Source organism: Haliaeetus albicilla, chromosome 16, assembly GCF_947461875.1.
Source record: "Haliaeetus albicilla chromosome 16, bHalAlb1.1, whole genome shotgun sequence".
Lineage (NCBI taxonomy): Eukaryota > Metazoa > Chordata > Aves > Accipitriformes > Accipitridae > Haliaeetus > Haliaeetus albicilla.
Window position 1 is genome coordinate 14,475,121 of NC_091498.1, and position 13,572 is coordinate 14,488,692.

The 13,572-nt window shown below is 41.5% G+C and overlaps 1 protein-coding gene across 14 annotated transcripts in view; it reads left to right on the forward strand.

The window, feature by feature from the left end:
* The window catches only part of BRSK2 (BR serine/threonine kinase 2), a 323,582-nt gene that overhangs the window by 154,306 nt on the left and 155,704 nt on the right, over window positions 1–13,572 (forward strand). For all 14 annotated transcript variants that reach the window (XM_069803589.1, XM_069803593.1, XM_069803595.1 and 11 more), the window contains exon 2: window positions 8,619–8,713. In XM_069803589.1, the coding sequence (XP_069659690.1) occupies window positions 8,619–8,713 (95 nt within the window). The remainder of the gene's footprint in view (window positions 1–8,618; window positions 8,714–13,572) is intronic.

Below are 13,572 nucleotides of genomic sequence, written 5' to 3' on the forward strand. Positions count from 1 at the left end.
TGGAAGGAAACTATGCAAGTGATAAGTCAAACGCAGGACAAATGGGTAAAACTGTGGAGAGTGTTACTGCAGGATACTGTGCAGGAGACATAAGAAGCTAGAGACAGTGGCGGTAGAGGTGTGGGAGGAAATAGTAGGCATTATGACATGGTGGAGGGAAGTAGGATGTCCGTAGATGTGATGAGGACCTGTTGGGATGGGACTTGGAGATCTCATCCAGGGTTTTGTGGTGGATAATGAAATGAAATTTAGGGTGTGGATCTGCAAGAGATCAGCCCCTATTAGTTCTACTGGGTATAGAACAATTTGTCCTTGGAAAAAGAATCTGTAGCTGTAGAACAATGTACGTAGTGGCTATCCAATGCATTTCTCCTCTGGCTGTGTATGGCCATACCTCACTGCCATCAGCAAGCCCTTCTGGAATTCATGGGAACTGCGATGTGCTGCGTGTGCTTGTGACTTGCTGTTTCGCGCCTTGTTCATAGCATGGGTGCACGTATAGTTAATCCAAATCACTTCTTGAGCCGTTACTGAAGTGCAGCATGTCGGCAGTCAGTGAAAATCCTGTTAGGAATCCGTCAGTGGGTGATTAAGAGATGTCAGAGGGCAGAGTAAGCTGTATCAGCACGGAGCTGGCTAGATGAAGTGTTCTGTGGTGAGCCTAATCTTGTGAAGAGCATGACCTCTGTCTTCCGTATAAAGGTTTTCCATGATAACCCCTCTTTTTAATTAAGTTCTTAATACACATATAACCTAGCTGAAACAATCCTGGCTGATGGGAGGGTCAAAAGGATGTGAGGACTTCGTGATGGAGGGAGGGTGGAAAGGTGTGGTGAAGAAGGGGACATGTAAGAAAAGAGCATAGAAAATGGGATTAACATCAGCTAAAAGCACAAGTGAAGAGCAGTTTATCTGCTGTTTCCCCTCCTCCTTCCTCACCTCCTCTTTCTCTGAGGCACTGTGTTCCCTCCTTTTTAGTGCATCAGCCCTTCTCAGTAGATTACTGGACCAAGCTGGGATGTTGTGGCTCATTACCCAGATGTTACCTAATTATAGCGACATGTTTTCTGAAAGATGTCTTAGGCAGGATAGACTGAGCTGTAGTGGCTTCCTGCTATACCTGAAAATGGGATCTTTGGTCATCTCCTGACAAAGGATTAATGAAGTCTGAAGGGGGACATGGATCTCATCATTCCTCAAGAAGAGTTTTTCAAGGAGATGTACAGCTCTTAGAAAGTGGAAAGAAAAGCTTTTGACTAGGAGAGTTGTGGGCAAAAGCAGAGTTTTCCCAATACTCATCCAGAGATGTAAAAAAGATAATTTTTTTCTGGTGCATCAATGGAAAGATCTGTTATATTTTAATACATCTTTTTGATTTGAAAACAATGAAACCACTCTTCTCTTTCCCTGTCTGCAGGGGGTGGTGGTGCTGCCCAAATGCTTTCAGATGTACACTTTGGAAGCTAGAGTCTGCACTTCTCCTGTGGTAGCAAAGCCTAGTCTCCCAAGTGTTTTTATATGGGAACAAAGACTTGATCTGAAACAGGAGCTCAGCACGCTAGACATCACAAGCTGCTGATACATCCCAGAGGACTTCAAGAGTTTGTTAGAGTTTGGCTGATGAAATAATGGCATTTTACAAAAGCAGCATCCAGTGTGCCCATCAAGGTTTGCATCCTGGTTCCCTGAGGGGGCCTCTTTAGGCACATGAGTGTGTATGGTAAGATGGGAAAGAGAGCATGTCAAAAGGACTCAACAGGCACGTTCTTAGCTATATTCAGGGGGCACAAAGGGTTTCTGAGAAGTATTGATTTATGAAATATTGTAAGAAAGAGACCAAGATAAAAATCAATAGAAGTGATGTTGGTTCTGTGTGTTTTGATCCTGCTGAGCTTGGAGGATGATCCTACCATAATCTCTGAGGCATACAGTGTAAAACCTGCTCCTGGTGAGCTGATGTGTATATATATACGTGTCTGTGTCTCTTGTTCTTTAATATCAGGCATGTGGATCCAGTCACATCTGAGCTGATGCATTGTTCTTAACCAGTCTCTGAGCTGAGGAGTGTGTCCCTTCGGCTGGCCGAGCCAGTGTACATTTAACAGTGCTCTTAGCTCAGGACGATAAATGTAGGCTATAGCAATTTAGCGCGCAGCTTCCCTGTGCTCTGAGCTGATACACGTGAATCCCGGCACTGATGAACATCTTCCATGCTCCTGCTAAGCATTTGAACTCTGGCTTTAGTTCTACTGTAATTACAGTTTATTCAATTTAGAAACAGTTATTGCACGAGCCCTCAGAACAGCCTTGTAGCACTAGAATCTCTCTGTAGAACCCATGGTCAAATTATTTCATTACCAACATGGCTAGCTCCATCTTCATCCTTTTAGATTTCTAGACAACCCTATACCTCCTTTCCCCATATGCAATTATAAATTGAAACCATATAATTTGCCTGTCACTTGATAGAAGGCTCTGTTTATTTTAAATGCAATAATTAGAGATAACAATTGCTATAGAAAAATAAACATCTGTTCAATGAGAAGACTGAGTAATTAAGGGCAATTATTGGTTTCCATAAGTAGGATGCTCAGTAACAAAGTTCTTTCCAGTGCGACTAAGAAGAGCATAAGATGCACATTGTTGCAGACCAGAAATCTATGCACTAAAAGAATTGGGAAATGAAATAGAAGCTATTAATAAGAAATTATCTAGAGCTTTCTTTCCAGGTTGTATTTAAGATGCAGTTTTCCTGGTTGTAATATGTAAAACTTGTATAGGGTTTAGATCCCTTTCCAACATTCTTTGTAAGGATTAATCAGTTAATCCTTCTACTGCCCTTACAAGGTAAGTAAGTGTGTGTTATTATCCTTATTTTACCGCTATGGAAATCATGTTGCTGTGGGCCAAATTTTAATCCATTTTCCACTGTTGTAGATCTAAAGCAACCTCACTGCAGTCAGCAGAGTTAGACACTGTAACTGAACTGATTTAACCCTAATTGAAACTACAGTGTTTGTGAAGATAACTATTGAGAATAAAGAGCAAGAATATTACATTTTAGGTATTGTCCTATGTTCCACTTGAGTTGTGTTAATGGTTTTGTTTGCTTTCAGGGTTGATTTTCTAAACTGGCAGATCTTGCAAATGCTAGTGCATGTAGTTTTCAGGAATGAGCATCCATACTTTAAAGATTTATAACAGCAGCCTCCAATTTGTGGGGATAAATTACATTACTTGTATATAAAGATCATATGTACAAAGCTCGTATGCAGCAGTGGTGTACACACACTAAGCTTTTTAAAAAACAGTGTACTTGAGTTTGTTCAGTATAAGATTTTTGTTCCTCCTTTAATCCAGGTGGTTTGTTACCAGTACTAGCCTGAGCCCTGAAGTAAACCACAAATGTTTGTGTCCTGTAGTGCCTAGATTAACATTTGCAGAATATTCATTGACTTGAATTAATTGGCAATTAGCTAACTCAAGTTAACAGAGGAGTGATATTTCTCTCTAGACATTCCTTTTATTGCTCATCCAGCCAAAATAGATAATATGGGCCAGACCAGGCCTTTCTGCTTAGATTTTTTAAGAAGTTTTTTGACAACGTGCTCTGAAGTGAAATGAAGAGCAAGCAACATGCAGATGATCTTTTGAGATCAGTGGCTAGTTTGCCTACTACAGAAGTTCAACAATACTTACAAATAGGGCATTGGGTTGGTTTTATTTTAAAAGAAAATGAAAGACCTCCATTTACCATTGGAAAAATCATATGTATTAAATGTAGCAAATATACCTAATTTTTATTCCACTTCTTGAAGTAGTTATGGGCCTTATGGTTAAAAATCAGGATAATGGGTTACTTGTGTTTAACATTTCTGAAAGACTGTGGGAACGTTATTCATTAACAATGAGTATACCATAAGTGCTGTATTTAAACAACAATGTTGTTTCCTTATTTATTAGTCTCTCTCTCTCAAAATGATAATTTTATTCAGACTGGTGTCTTTGGCAGACTCCAAGTTTGGATAGGATTGAAAAACAGTTCTCTCTTGTTCCCAGAACTTTTCTTTCTCTCATGAAGAGTTGTAATAACAGGATCATTAGTAAGGTGTTACTACCCATAGTTGTGTTCCCTCATGCTGCTATTTACACAACTGTAAAGTGGATATGAAATAGCACCAACTCTGAACTCTTAGTGTTTTATTCAGTCTGTGGTAGAGAAAATTGCTACACAGAATTCAAGGCAAAAGTAAATCAGCCTTTTCGGAAATCCTGTCATTGGCTGAAAAGTCAGGGAGGTGATTGCCAGTTACAAGATGAGCCACGGAGATGACTTGCTGTGATCATGGGTTCACAGTGAATATATTGTTTCAGCTGGAGGGAAGCTTTTGTTTCTCCATCCCCACAGTAAATTCTTCTTGGGTAAAATAAAGGACACCTCTCTGTACTGCTTCACGATGGGCTGCCTGTGTGTCCAGCTGATCTAAATCTGTCCCTTGCTCATCACATAAGCTCCTGTCCTTTTCAGAAAAGATCTGTGTATCTTTAAGTGTCTGCAGAATGGGAGTTTACCAGCAGCAGAATGAGCAGGCATGGTTGTTAGCAGGTCAGCGCAGCATTAGGCTGTGTCAGGCCTGTACACTTCCCTTTGCTCTTCTTCCTTGAATGGCATCTTGCCCTTGTGTCATCTGGGGTTCCTCATGCTCATGGGTTTTCAAATCATGACTTTTAATTATAAATGAAAAGACAATGTTAGCTTACACATCCCCTTGCTTTTCAGCGTTTTCATGTTTTCTTTACTCCCCAACCTGAAATTATAAGGCTAGTTCTGGTGCAGTTCAGTGGCCAAGAACAAAAGCAGCCCAATGTTTGCAGCTCAGAGGATGTAACAGCCTATTTGAAAGCCCAGCACGTCACTGCCCACGAGCCCCCAGGAACCACCTATGGATGGAAATCTGAAGTGTGCCTGAAGGAGTGAGTGTTTGTGACAGCTATGTGGGTGGTTGGGGGAAACTTGAAGTGCTTGATTCCCACAGCATCTTAGATTTTCTGCCAGGACAGACCAGAGTTAACTTTAACAATCATGATGGTTACTTGCCTGCATTTGAGGGGTTAATTACTCATGAAGCTGACAAGTTCAAACTCTATTTGTTGCCTGGCAGACTTGCTTTAAGTCAAGCCAGTGCAAAACATCCTCCTAGCGGCAGCCTTATACGTATTCCTTTGGGGACCACACAGGTACCTGTGCTGTCCTGAACGTATAGATAAGCTTTACAAGTACGTACCTAACTTACTGACATGTTTGTATTGGAGGTTTGCTGTAGATTCGAGGTGCTCATTAACAGCTGCATATACAGGAGCGGAAAATCTAGAAGATCCACAGCCTCTTTCACAACCCTGTAAATGCACCTTGGACACTTGTTTCTCAGTGGGCATTTCTGCCACTTCCATTTCAATAATAGCTCAGCAGTTTAGTCACATAGTTGCTTCTTATTATCTCTAACGGTCTGTCATTGCGCAGGTATATAATACATCTTGAATGGTTTATGTTCTCTGTGTCAGTAAAAGGAATTCCTAAGCATCAGAAGCCCACAGGAGTTCAAATCCCCATTAAGTCATCTCCGAGTAGTTATACACTGGACTGGAACTACAGGACATGAACAGAAGTCCTGAGTACAAGCCCTTCCTGCCCAAGCTCAATTGGGATTTCCTCGTAGTAGCAGGAGGGCCTTATCCTATAGATGGACTTACTAAGAGGGATTTTTTTTTGGTTAGGCTAGCATGTAAATGTCAAAAGGAAGTGGCTAGGAGAAGGGGGAGGAGGCAAGGCAGAGCGACATGTTTTATTTTTATCCTAAAATTATATTCAGTGAATTTAGTACAGTGAAAAGTGCTATCTTGGACTGTTCAGAGGGCTGTCTTAAAGTTCTATCTCCACAAAACAGACAGTGGTGATAGTGCATTTTTTTTCTTGATTTTTATAATGCAAACCAGGAGAAGAGGAAAAATGCATTAAATCTCACATGTGTTTTCTCATTCTGTCCTCTGGTACTGTGGTATAAATCAAGAACGACTTACTGAGGTTGATGAAATTAATTCAATATAAAATTGGTGTGATTCAGTATCAGCGTGATTTTTGCAGGGTGTGAAGTGTCTTCTAACAGTTGATTAACTTTTTTATTGGAGTAAACAGAATGGTTTAATCTTAATTTTGGAGTTTCTGTGATAGGTTAGTAGCCAGAATGACAGAGGACACTGTGAAGACTGCATGTACAGCATGGTGGTGTCCCAGAAGTTTATGGTTAAAACCCTTCTATGACTCAATGACAGGGTGCTTCAGGGAGGACAAAGGAAAAATAGTTTACAGATCAGCCAGGTTCAGTGGGACGGACGTCTTGATTTGGGAGCAGCAACATCTGAAATCAAACCCTGAAGTGTGAGATACCAGAAGCCTTTATATTTTCTTTTGGGTGAAGGACCCAGTTACAGAGAGCAGTTGTTTGTCACCTTTATTGACCTCTGAAAATAATTAGTCTGCAGCATGTTACAGTACAGCACTGTGCCACAGATCCTGGGAGTCTAGATAGAAAGGACTGAGCTAGAAGTTCTGCCAAGATTTGAAAGTAACTAAGAGCGATGTAAAGAGCAATGTGGTTGTGCTGTAGAGCTGTGATTGGTGCTGGAAGCAGGAAGGAAGCCATCAGCACAGATTGAAACTCTGCACACTTTCAACAAGGTGGTGCCAAGTAACCACTATCCAAACACAGAACAAAGCCAAAGAGAAGAAGCATAAGTAAGGCTGCAGCTGCTATGAACGGTGAACATAGAGCCAGTAGTGCTATGGGTAATATTATAAATTTGTTGAATAGACAAAATTTAGATAGAAGAGTGAGGATTGGCTGGGCATCACAGCATCTTCCCCCAGATGTGCTTCTCAGCCACTTCAGGCAGAGGACAGTCTATTGCTATACACAGTTTCAAATGGATTTGTCAGTGTGCTGCATTCTTAATTTTTGTGACTTGTTTATGTCATGGCTGAAAGTAAGGATGTCAGCATTTAACCAGATGAGACTGAGAAATTATGTGACTAGAAATATCCAGAACACTTGAGCATGCCATAAAAGAGATGTGGCTGGAAGCAAGTCAGGAGTTTATTTCTCAGCATAATAGCCAGTGATTAATGGTTCCAAATTTATGATTAACTGTGTAACAAAACGGTGGACAAGTATCTGCAGGAGACTGCTGGAGTCTCTGATGAAACTCCAGTTCACTTCACTGGGGGCAGTTTGTAGTAAGGCAATAGTCTATATATTCATCCCTTGATAGGAAGTGTGAAGTCCTGTATTCATTGTTTCACTGGACTGCACTTATGTTGTGTTCAGTTTGCAGATAAAGCAACGTCTTTGGCTTTGTGGTTTGCATCACGTGATGGGGTGAGAATCTTAACTGCAACCCAGCCTAGGAGCTGCAAGCAGAGCTACGCTTTTTCTTGTTATGCACGTCATTGCTCGTAAATGCTCTGCGAAGCCCAGCAGGTCTCAGTGACACCGGGGAAGTGCCATTATACTTCAGTTATAACTGAATCAGACTAAATGGCAATTTGGCATACTGTGTGTGGAGTGGGATGGGATCCAGCCTATTGGGTGTTGTGCTGCACGGGCCTGTTTGACAAGAGTAAAAGCTGAATCAAACAAGATCTCACTTGACAATTTTTCCAGGTACAAGTTTTCTTAATAATGGCAATAGAATTGAGAGCTTAGGGACCATCTTAAACTCACTTGTGGGAGATATCTCTATGTACTTTCAGGCAAGTCAGCAGGTTTAGATCAAAATTTTGCAGAAGATAATGCTTCATGTGTGTTACTTACCTCTTTCTTTTAATTGTTGGGGTTTTGTTCCATATTTTGGTGATAGCTCAGGCATCCTGATTCTGTATCGGACATCCATATCCTTTTGCCAATATAATCATTTAACAGCACTCTAACTTGTTTGAGGACAAGGATATAGTAAATAATAACAAATAAGAAGAACTTAGAATTGCATCAGCATATGTTGATGTTCCTCCATGCCACAACAGCATTCATCACAGTGTTAACTTTATACAGCAGGGCAAATTAAAACAGTAAGGGAAAGCATAATTAAGTACCTTTTTATTATGATCATGAAAACTTTGGAAGGAGCTAGAAAAACATAGAGGCCATGTCTACACTGCAGACCTTTGACCATCTAGTTTTGTTGACTTCGGAGCTTTCGCTGATATCAGGCATTGGCAAAAGCCCTTAGCCTAGTGCGGTTAAATTGGCAGAAGTTTACTTCTTACTGCTAGAATACACTTTGAGTGGTGAGAGCTGGAATACAGTGCTTCAACAAAAATACAGCTTTAACGGCGGAAACTGCAGCAGTGTTAAGGATGTTGGTGGCTTCCCTGCCAAATGGTCACAATGTGGGCTGCAGGGTCTTCATTACTCACAAGACCTTATCTGGCTGGAGGAGAGACTAGTGGAAATTTGTTTGCATATAAGTTGCCAACTGCTGGGTGGCGTACTAATCGCAAAAATCTCAGCAGTGACTCTTTCTAACCAATCCTTCCTTTCTCTTTTGCTCTGTTTCTCCTGCAGGGCTTGTGAAGTTGGGGGTTCACTGTGTCACGTGTCAGAAGGTCGCGATAAAAATTGTCAACAGAGAGAAGCTCAGCGAGTCGGTGCTAATGAAGGTAATTTTCTAATGGGAGATTTAAAAAAAAATTAAGTTCTTGGCTCTGTGTCTTCTGTTCCAAAATTAATATTTTTAATTATGTATAACAAACATCCCTGTCAGTACCAGGATTATGTGGAGCATAATAACAATAATTTAGTTATGGGGGAGGCTAGGGCAGCTGAAATTAAATGGGAGTATGCCCGTGCTTTGTGAACAAAATAAACGGTCAGCTGCAGAGTTGTTGCTTCTCTGGTGGGACTGATGTGTGTTGGGCATCTGACTTCCACCACTGCAGCAGTGCATAATAGTTGCGATACATTGCAAACTGAGGTGTACAAATGTCAGCAGGAAGAGATTTAAGAGAGGCTGGCAAATCTGTTGTTTGAATACTCCTACTGCTTGCTCTGCTGCATGGGTTCATTATGATCTGATGCGCCAAGGTCCGCGACTGTTTAAAGCTGTTGTAGTTCTGTTAACAATCCACAGAGCTGTGCCATTGGAAACCATCAAAGTGTCTGTCCTGATGGTCCCAACAACTGTAGTGTTCAGAAGAGCTTAATTAATTTTTTACCTAGTCTTGTGATATCGGTCTTACATGAGTGTCATTGACTGGTCTTGGAAAACTAAAACTAAAATAAATATATGCATAGAAGTTCATTCATGTAATTTGGTGACTGGAAGGGCTAAATTCAGCTTGATGGGAGGGAACACAACTGCACTGCAATAACAGAATTCCATCAAGCTGTCACCTGCAGATGACGCTAACAGGTCTGCATGCAGCGTAGAGCACTTTATTGACGTAACTTCCCTATTAAGCACATGGAGCATATATCTTTACACTGCTATTTCTTATATGTACTTCTGTGTCAGCTGCTTCCCAGCACAAGTAAGTATAGCAACCTTACTAGGTGCAGAAAGAAAATGGAGGCTAAAGGAATATGTAGTCAGTGAACGTTACGCATACAGTGAGTTTATTTTTGTCAGAGAAGGATTCTTAAAGTTTATATTCAATTGTAATGTGTTCAGACTTACTGGAATTTCATTGAAGTATTCCCTCTCCTGCAGTGCTGTGGATTCAAACAGTCTTCCAATACAGACCAAAAGTTAGAAAGCAAAATAGGTAAGAAAACTGCAGTTTTAAAGGGAGATTCAGCGGATGAATGGAACGCAATGAAAGCAAAGTGTGTAAGTGGTAAAATCTGAATGCGACTCTAAACATTTTGAATATTTTCCAGAGTAACATAGTAGGAATATTTTTTAAAAACATGAGCATTTTGTTTATTGAGAGACACTGTCTGGTATCTGTATAAAGCATTTTATTTACTAAATTGATTTTTAGAGTAGGAGGAAAATCACTTAGCATAGCAAAGTGATCTCTCTGCTTTAGTTGTGTTGCATTACCTCAGTTGTAGTATGAAATCTGAGTAGTGAAACGGTGTGTTAGGCCCTTGTTTACACGGCCACATGCTGAAGTGTGCCATGTTTTCTGTAAGATTGTACAGCATCCTTCTCAGGAGGAATCCACGTGCTGTGTCATGATTCTCATTTTCAGACCATTCTTGGTGACATTTTCCCTTTCAAGGATTCTATTCTCTGTGCACAGGAGGCTGGAACAACAGATGGGATTGAAGTGGTTTGCCCAGTTCTTCCATAAACTCGGTAACCAGATGTCTTTTGAGGAGTGCCCTGTGTCTGATGGTCACAGACAAGGCCTGAGACTTCTAAGTGAATTTGGAATTGACTGTACTGTTAGCCAGCTTTATCCAGCCTGGCCGAAGGGGAAAAATGTTTGCAGCTTTTGGCAATCCCAGTGTGACCATTGCAAAGCATCCAGCTGACAGCTTGCTGCGTGGAGTCAACAGCCACAGGGAAATAGCCAACAGTGAAGCCAAGTCGTGGTGGTGTGGTGGCATTCCTACTTTGCAAATCTTCCTACTAGCTTATCAATTCCAATGACTGTCTTTGCCAGTGGGCCGTGCAGAACAGTCCCTGGAGCCAAATGATTCAAGACCGCAGCTACTCTCCCAAGCCAGGCCCAGATTGATGGATTTTGCTTTAATCCATCCTTGGACAGAAAAACTGGATCTGACAAATACGCACACCTGCCGCATGAAGCTGTAACACTGCAGTGCTGTGGCCATTTATCTTAGAGCATAAGGAAGAAGTCTGCTCACAGTCTTTTCAACATCTAAAATGACAGGCACAAGCATATACAGCAGGCTGCTTTCTCTGCCATCATTATTCTATATTGACTTGCTTCTTATAGCCTTCATTTCTCCAGTGTTTTTGCAGTGTTTTATTCTGTATGTTCAGGGAACTGTCCCTTCCTTCTGCAGCTGCTCTTCATCTGAGCTGTGCAGAATTGAGAGGCATTTGGTAAAGTGCTTTCTAATCATAACATCGTAGTATCGATATTTCTGGAGAGAAGAATTTGGAATTGAAGCAGCTGGTCTCAATTAGCAGAACTGCTGCTATGGAGATGATACACGGCCAGGCACGATGCAGCGCAAGCTGCAGTAAATGTATCATCCAAGCGCTTGCTGCTCTGTCAGAGAACAGGGCTGCTCAATGCACGCGCGAGCCTTTTGCTTTGTCATGCCCTTATAAACGCAGGCTGGGGAGCAGTGTTCCTTTCCCAGCTCCGGCTTGGGCCTGTTTGGGAGCCTGGTTTGGGGGCAAAGCTACAAATGTAATTTCACAGATGAGAACAGAAGGGTTGGTTCTGTTTTCGCTCCTGCTTTCACACAACTGGTAAAAGCTTCAGCTGCGTTTCTTCAGCCGCACTGTCGTAACCCCCACTGATGTGGAGACCTGCCTCCCACGGTACCTCTAGTTTGCTCTAGCACAAATCGGCAGAAAGATTTCAGAAACGAGTGTGTTATAGGGAGCATCTTGAGATTGAAATAGGGTTCATTAATTTCTCTGAATTATTTCTGGATCGCTGAGAGGGAAATTAGGCCCAGAATACAAGACCTGAATGTGTCTGTAAAGCAGTAAGCTTTTCTGAACAGACAGGTTCACTATTGATGGTTGCATTTTCAGTACCAGCACAAACGTTTGGAGTTTATAACTTCAGAATATAAAGCTTAAAGCAAATCTTTCCTCGGATGTGGCAAAAGCTTGTTTGGAAACGTTGAGGTGTCTCATGAGACATACTCAGAAGAGTCCTTTCCTCTTTACTGCCTAACCAGTTAGTTCTCATCCACTCCCTCCTTCCAAAGAATAAACAACAAAAAACCTACTCTTTTGGTGATCCATCAGACAAAATACTCTTTGGACAGACACTCCTAGTAGAAGCAATGGGAGCATAAAGGGTGAAGAGCGAGAAGGGCACAGCTGGCCTTGGACTAATTACTTGAATACTCAGGCATCCTGAGAAGGCCACAGATGTCCCAGGTTCGATGACTGGAGCCCAGAGCTCCATATGTGTGCTTTGTGTGTGTGCACCTTTTGTTTCTTCTGACTGAGTCCTCCAGTGCTGGCCTTGAAGCAAGGCAGGTATTTTCAGGGTGGGGGATGGGAAGAGACACAGTCCCTTCCACGTTTCTCTTGTGGAGCTCAACTCAAACATGAGTGGTGGGTTTCGGGGAGGTTGGTTGGTTGGTTTGGTGCCTTGTGGTGCTCATGAGCTCTGCTTCTGAAAATTCTGCAAAGGCGTTAGTATGTGTTCTTAAGCACGGATGATCATGCAATGATCACTGTCGGAGATCACTGATTGCCTGAAATAATTGAGTGGAGGGATAGGTAGCAGGATCGAGCATCAGCCTCTTGGAACTGCCAAGATAACTTCTGAAAGCATACTTGTAAATAGACACTGCTTTGCATGGTCTTTTCATCATTGCTTGCTTCTTCCTGAGCTTCTATTTCAATAGCTACTTATTTCTTTACTACGTTGTCCTACTTTGAGTCTTTCCTTCCTTCTCTATTTTCTTTCAGTTGTTACTTTGCCTCTTTTTAACTCCTTTCATTCTTTTCTGCCCCATTCTATGATTTCTTCCTTTTTTGTCTGTCTTTTCCCCTTTTGCCACTGAAAGTCATGTAATAATTGTCATTGTTTTGTTGCAAAAACTGCTGAAATGCAGCATGTCTGGTTGAGGTTCCTGTTCTTCAAGGAAAAAGTTTAGAAATGGGCACAATTCAGAAAGTATCTGAGAGAGCAAGTAAACAATCTGAGCTCATGTTTTATGAGGGACTCAAGGGACTCAATCTACCTAATTTATTAAAAAGCATGTTAAGACATAACTTAATCATGGTCTGCAAATACTGATAAGGAGGATAGGCATTTGATAATAGAGAATACTACAGACTTGGGGGCAAAAAGCTTATTGGAAACTAATAGTTGTAAGCTGTAGGTTGACAGATTAAATGTAGAAATACTAGGCTTATTTGACCACTGGATGAAGTTACTAATTCGAACAAGCCACCAGAAGCTCTGGTGAGTTTTTCCCCTGAAAGACTATTGAACTTCATCTTAATAAGCTGCTGTGTGTTTTTCTAAAACCTAGATCCTAGTTTGGCTTCAGCCGCTGGACTTGCAGCAGGAAGTAGTAGAAGATGGTTTCCTGATCCGTGCTATGCATTAGCTCTGACTAGATTAACACAACAGCCTCTCTGGCTTTAAAATCCACGGAGCTGTGAATTTCTAATCACACCCTTGAAATCTGTAAAAAGTCACTTATCTCTGTCTGGAGCATAAAGAGAGGTGCTTGTGCAAGGTATCTGCAGAAGCAGAAATTTAGGCTCCCCCAAGCAAAGTTAAAGAAGGGAATACTTCAGAGCAGCATCTTTGCTTTGGAATACCTCATTTTCAGACTTTTCAAACAAAAGACTGTGATATTGGCTGACCTAGCTGTCCTCAGCTGTTGACTGGAGGCC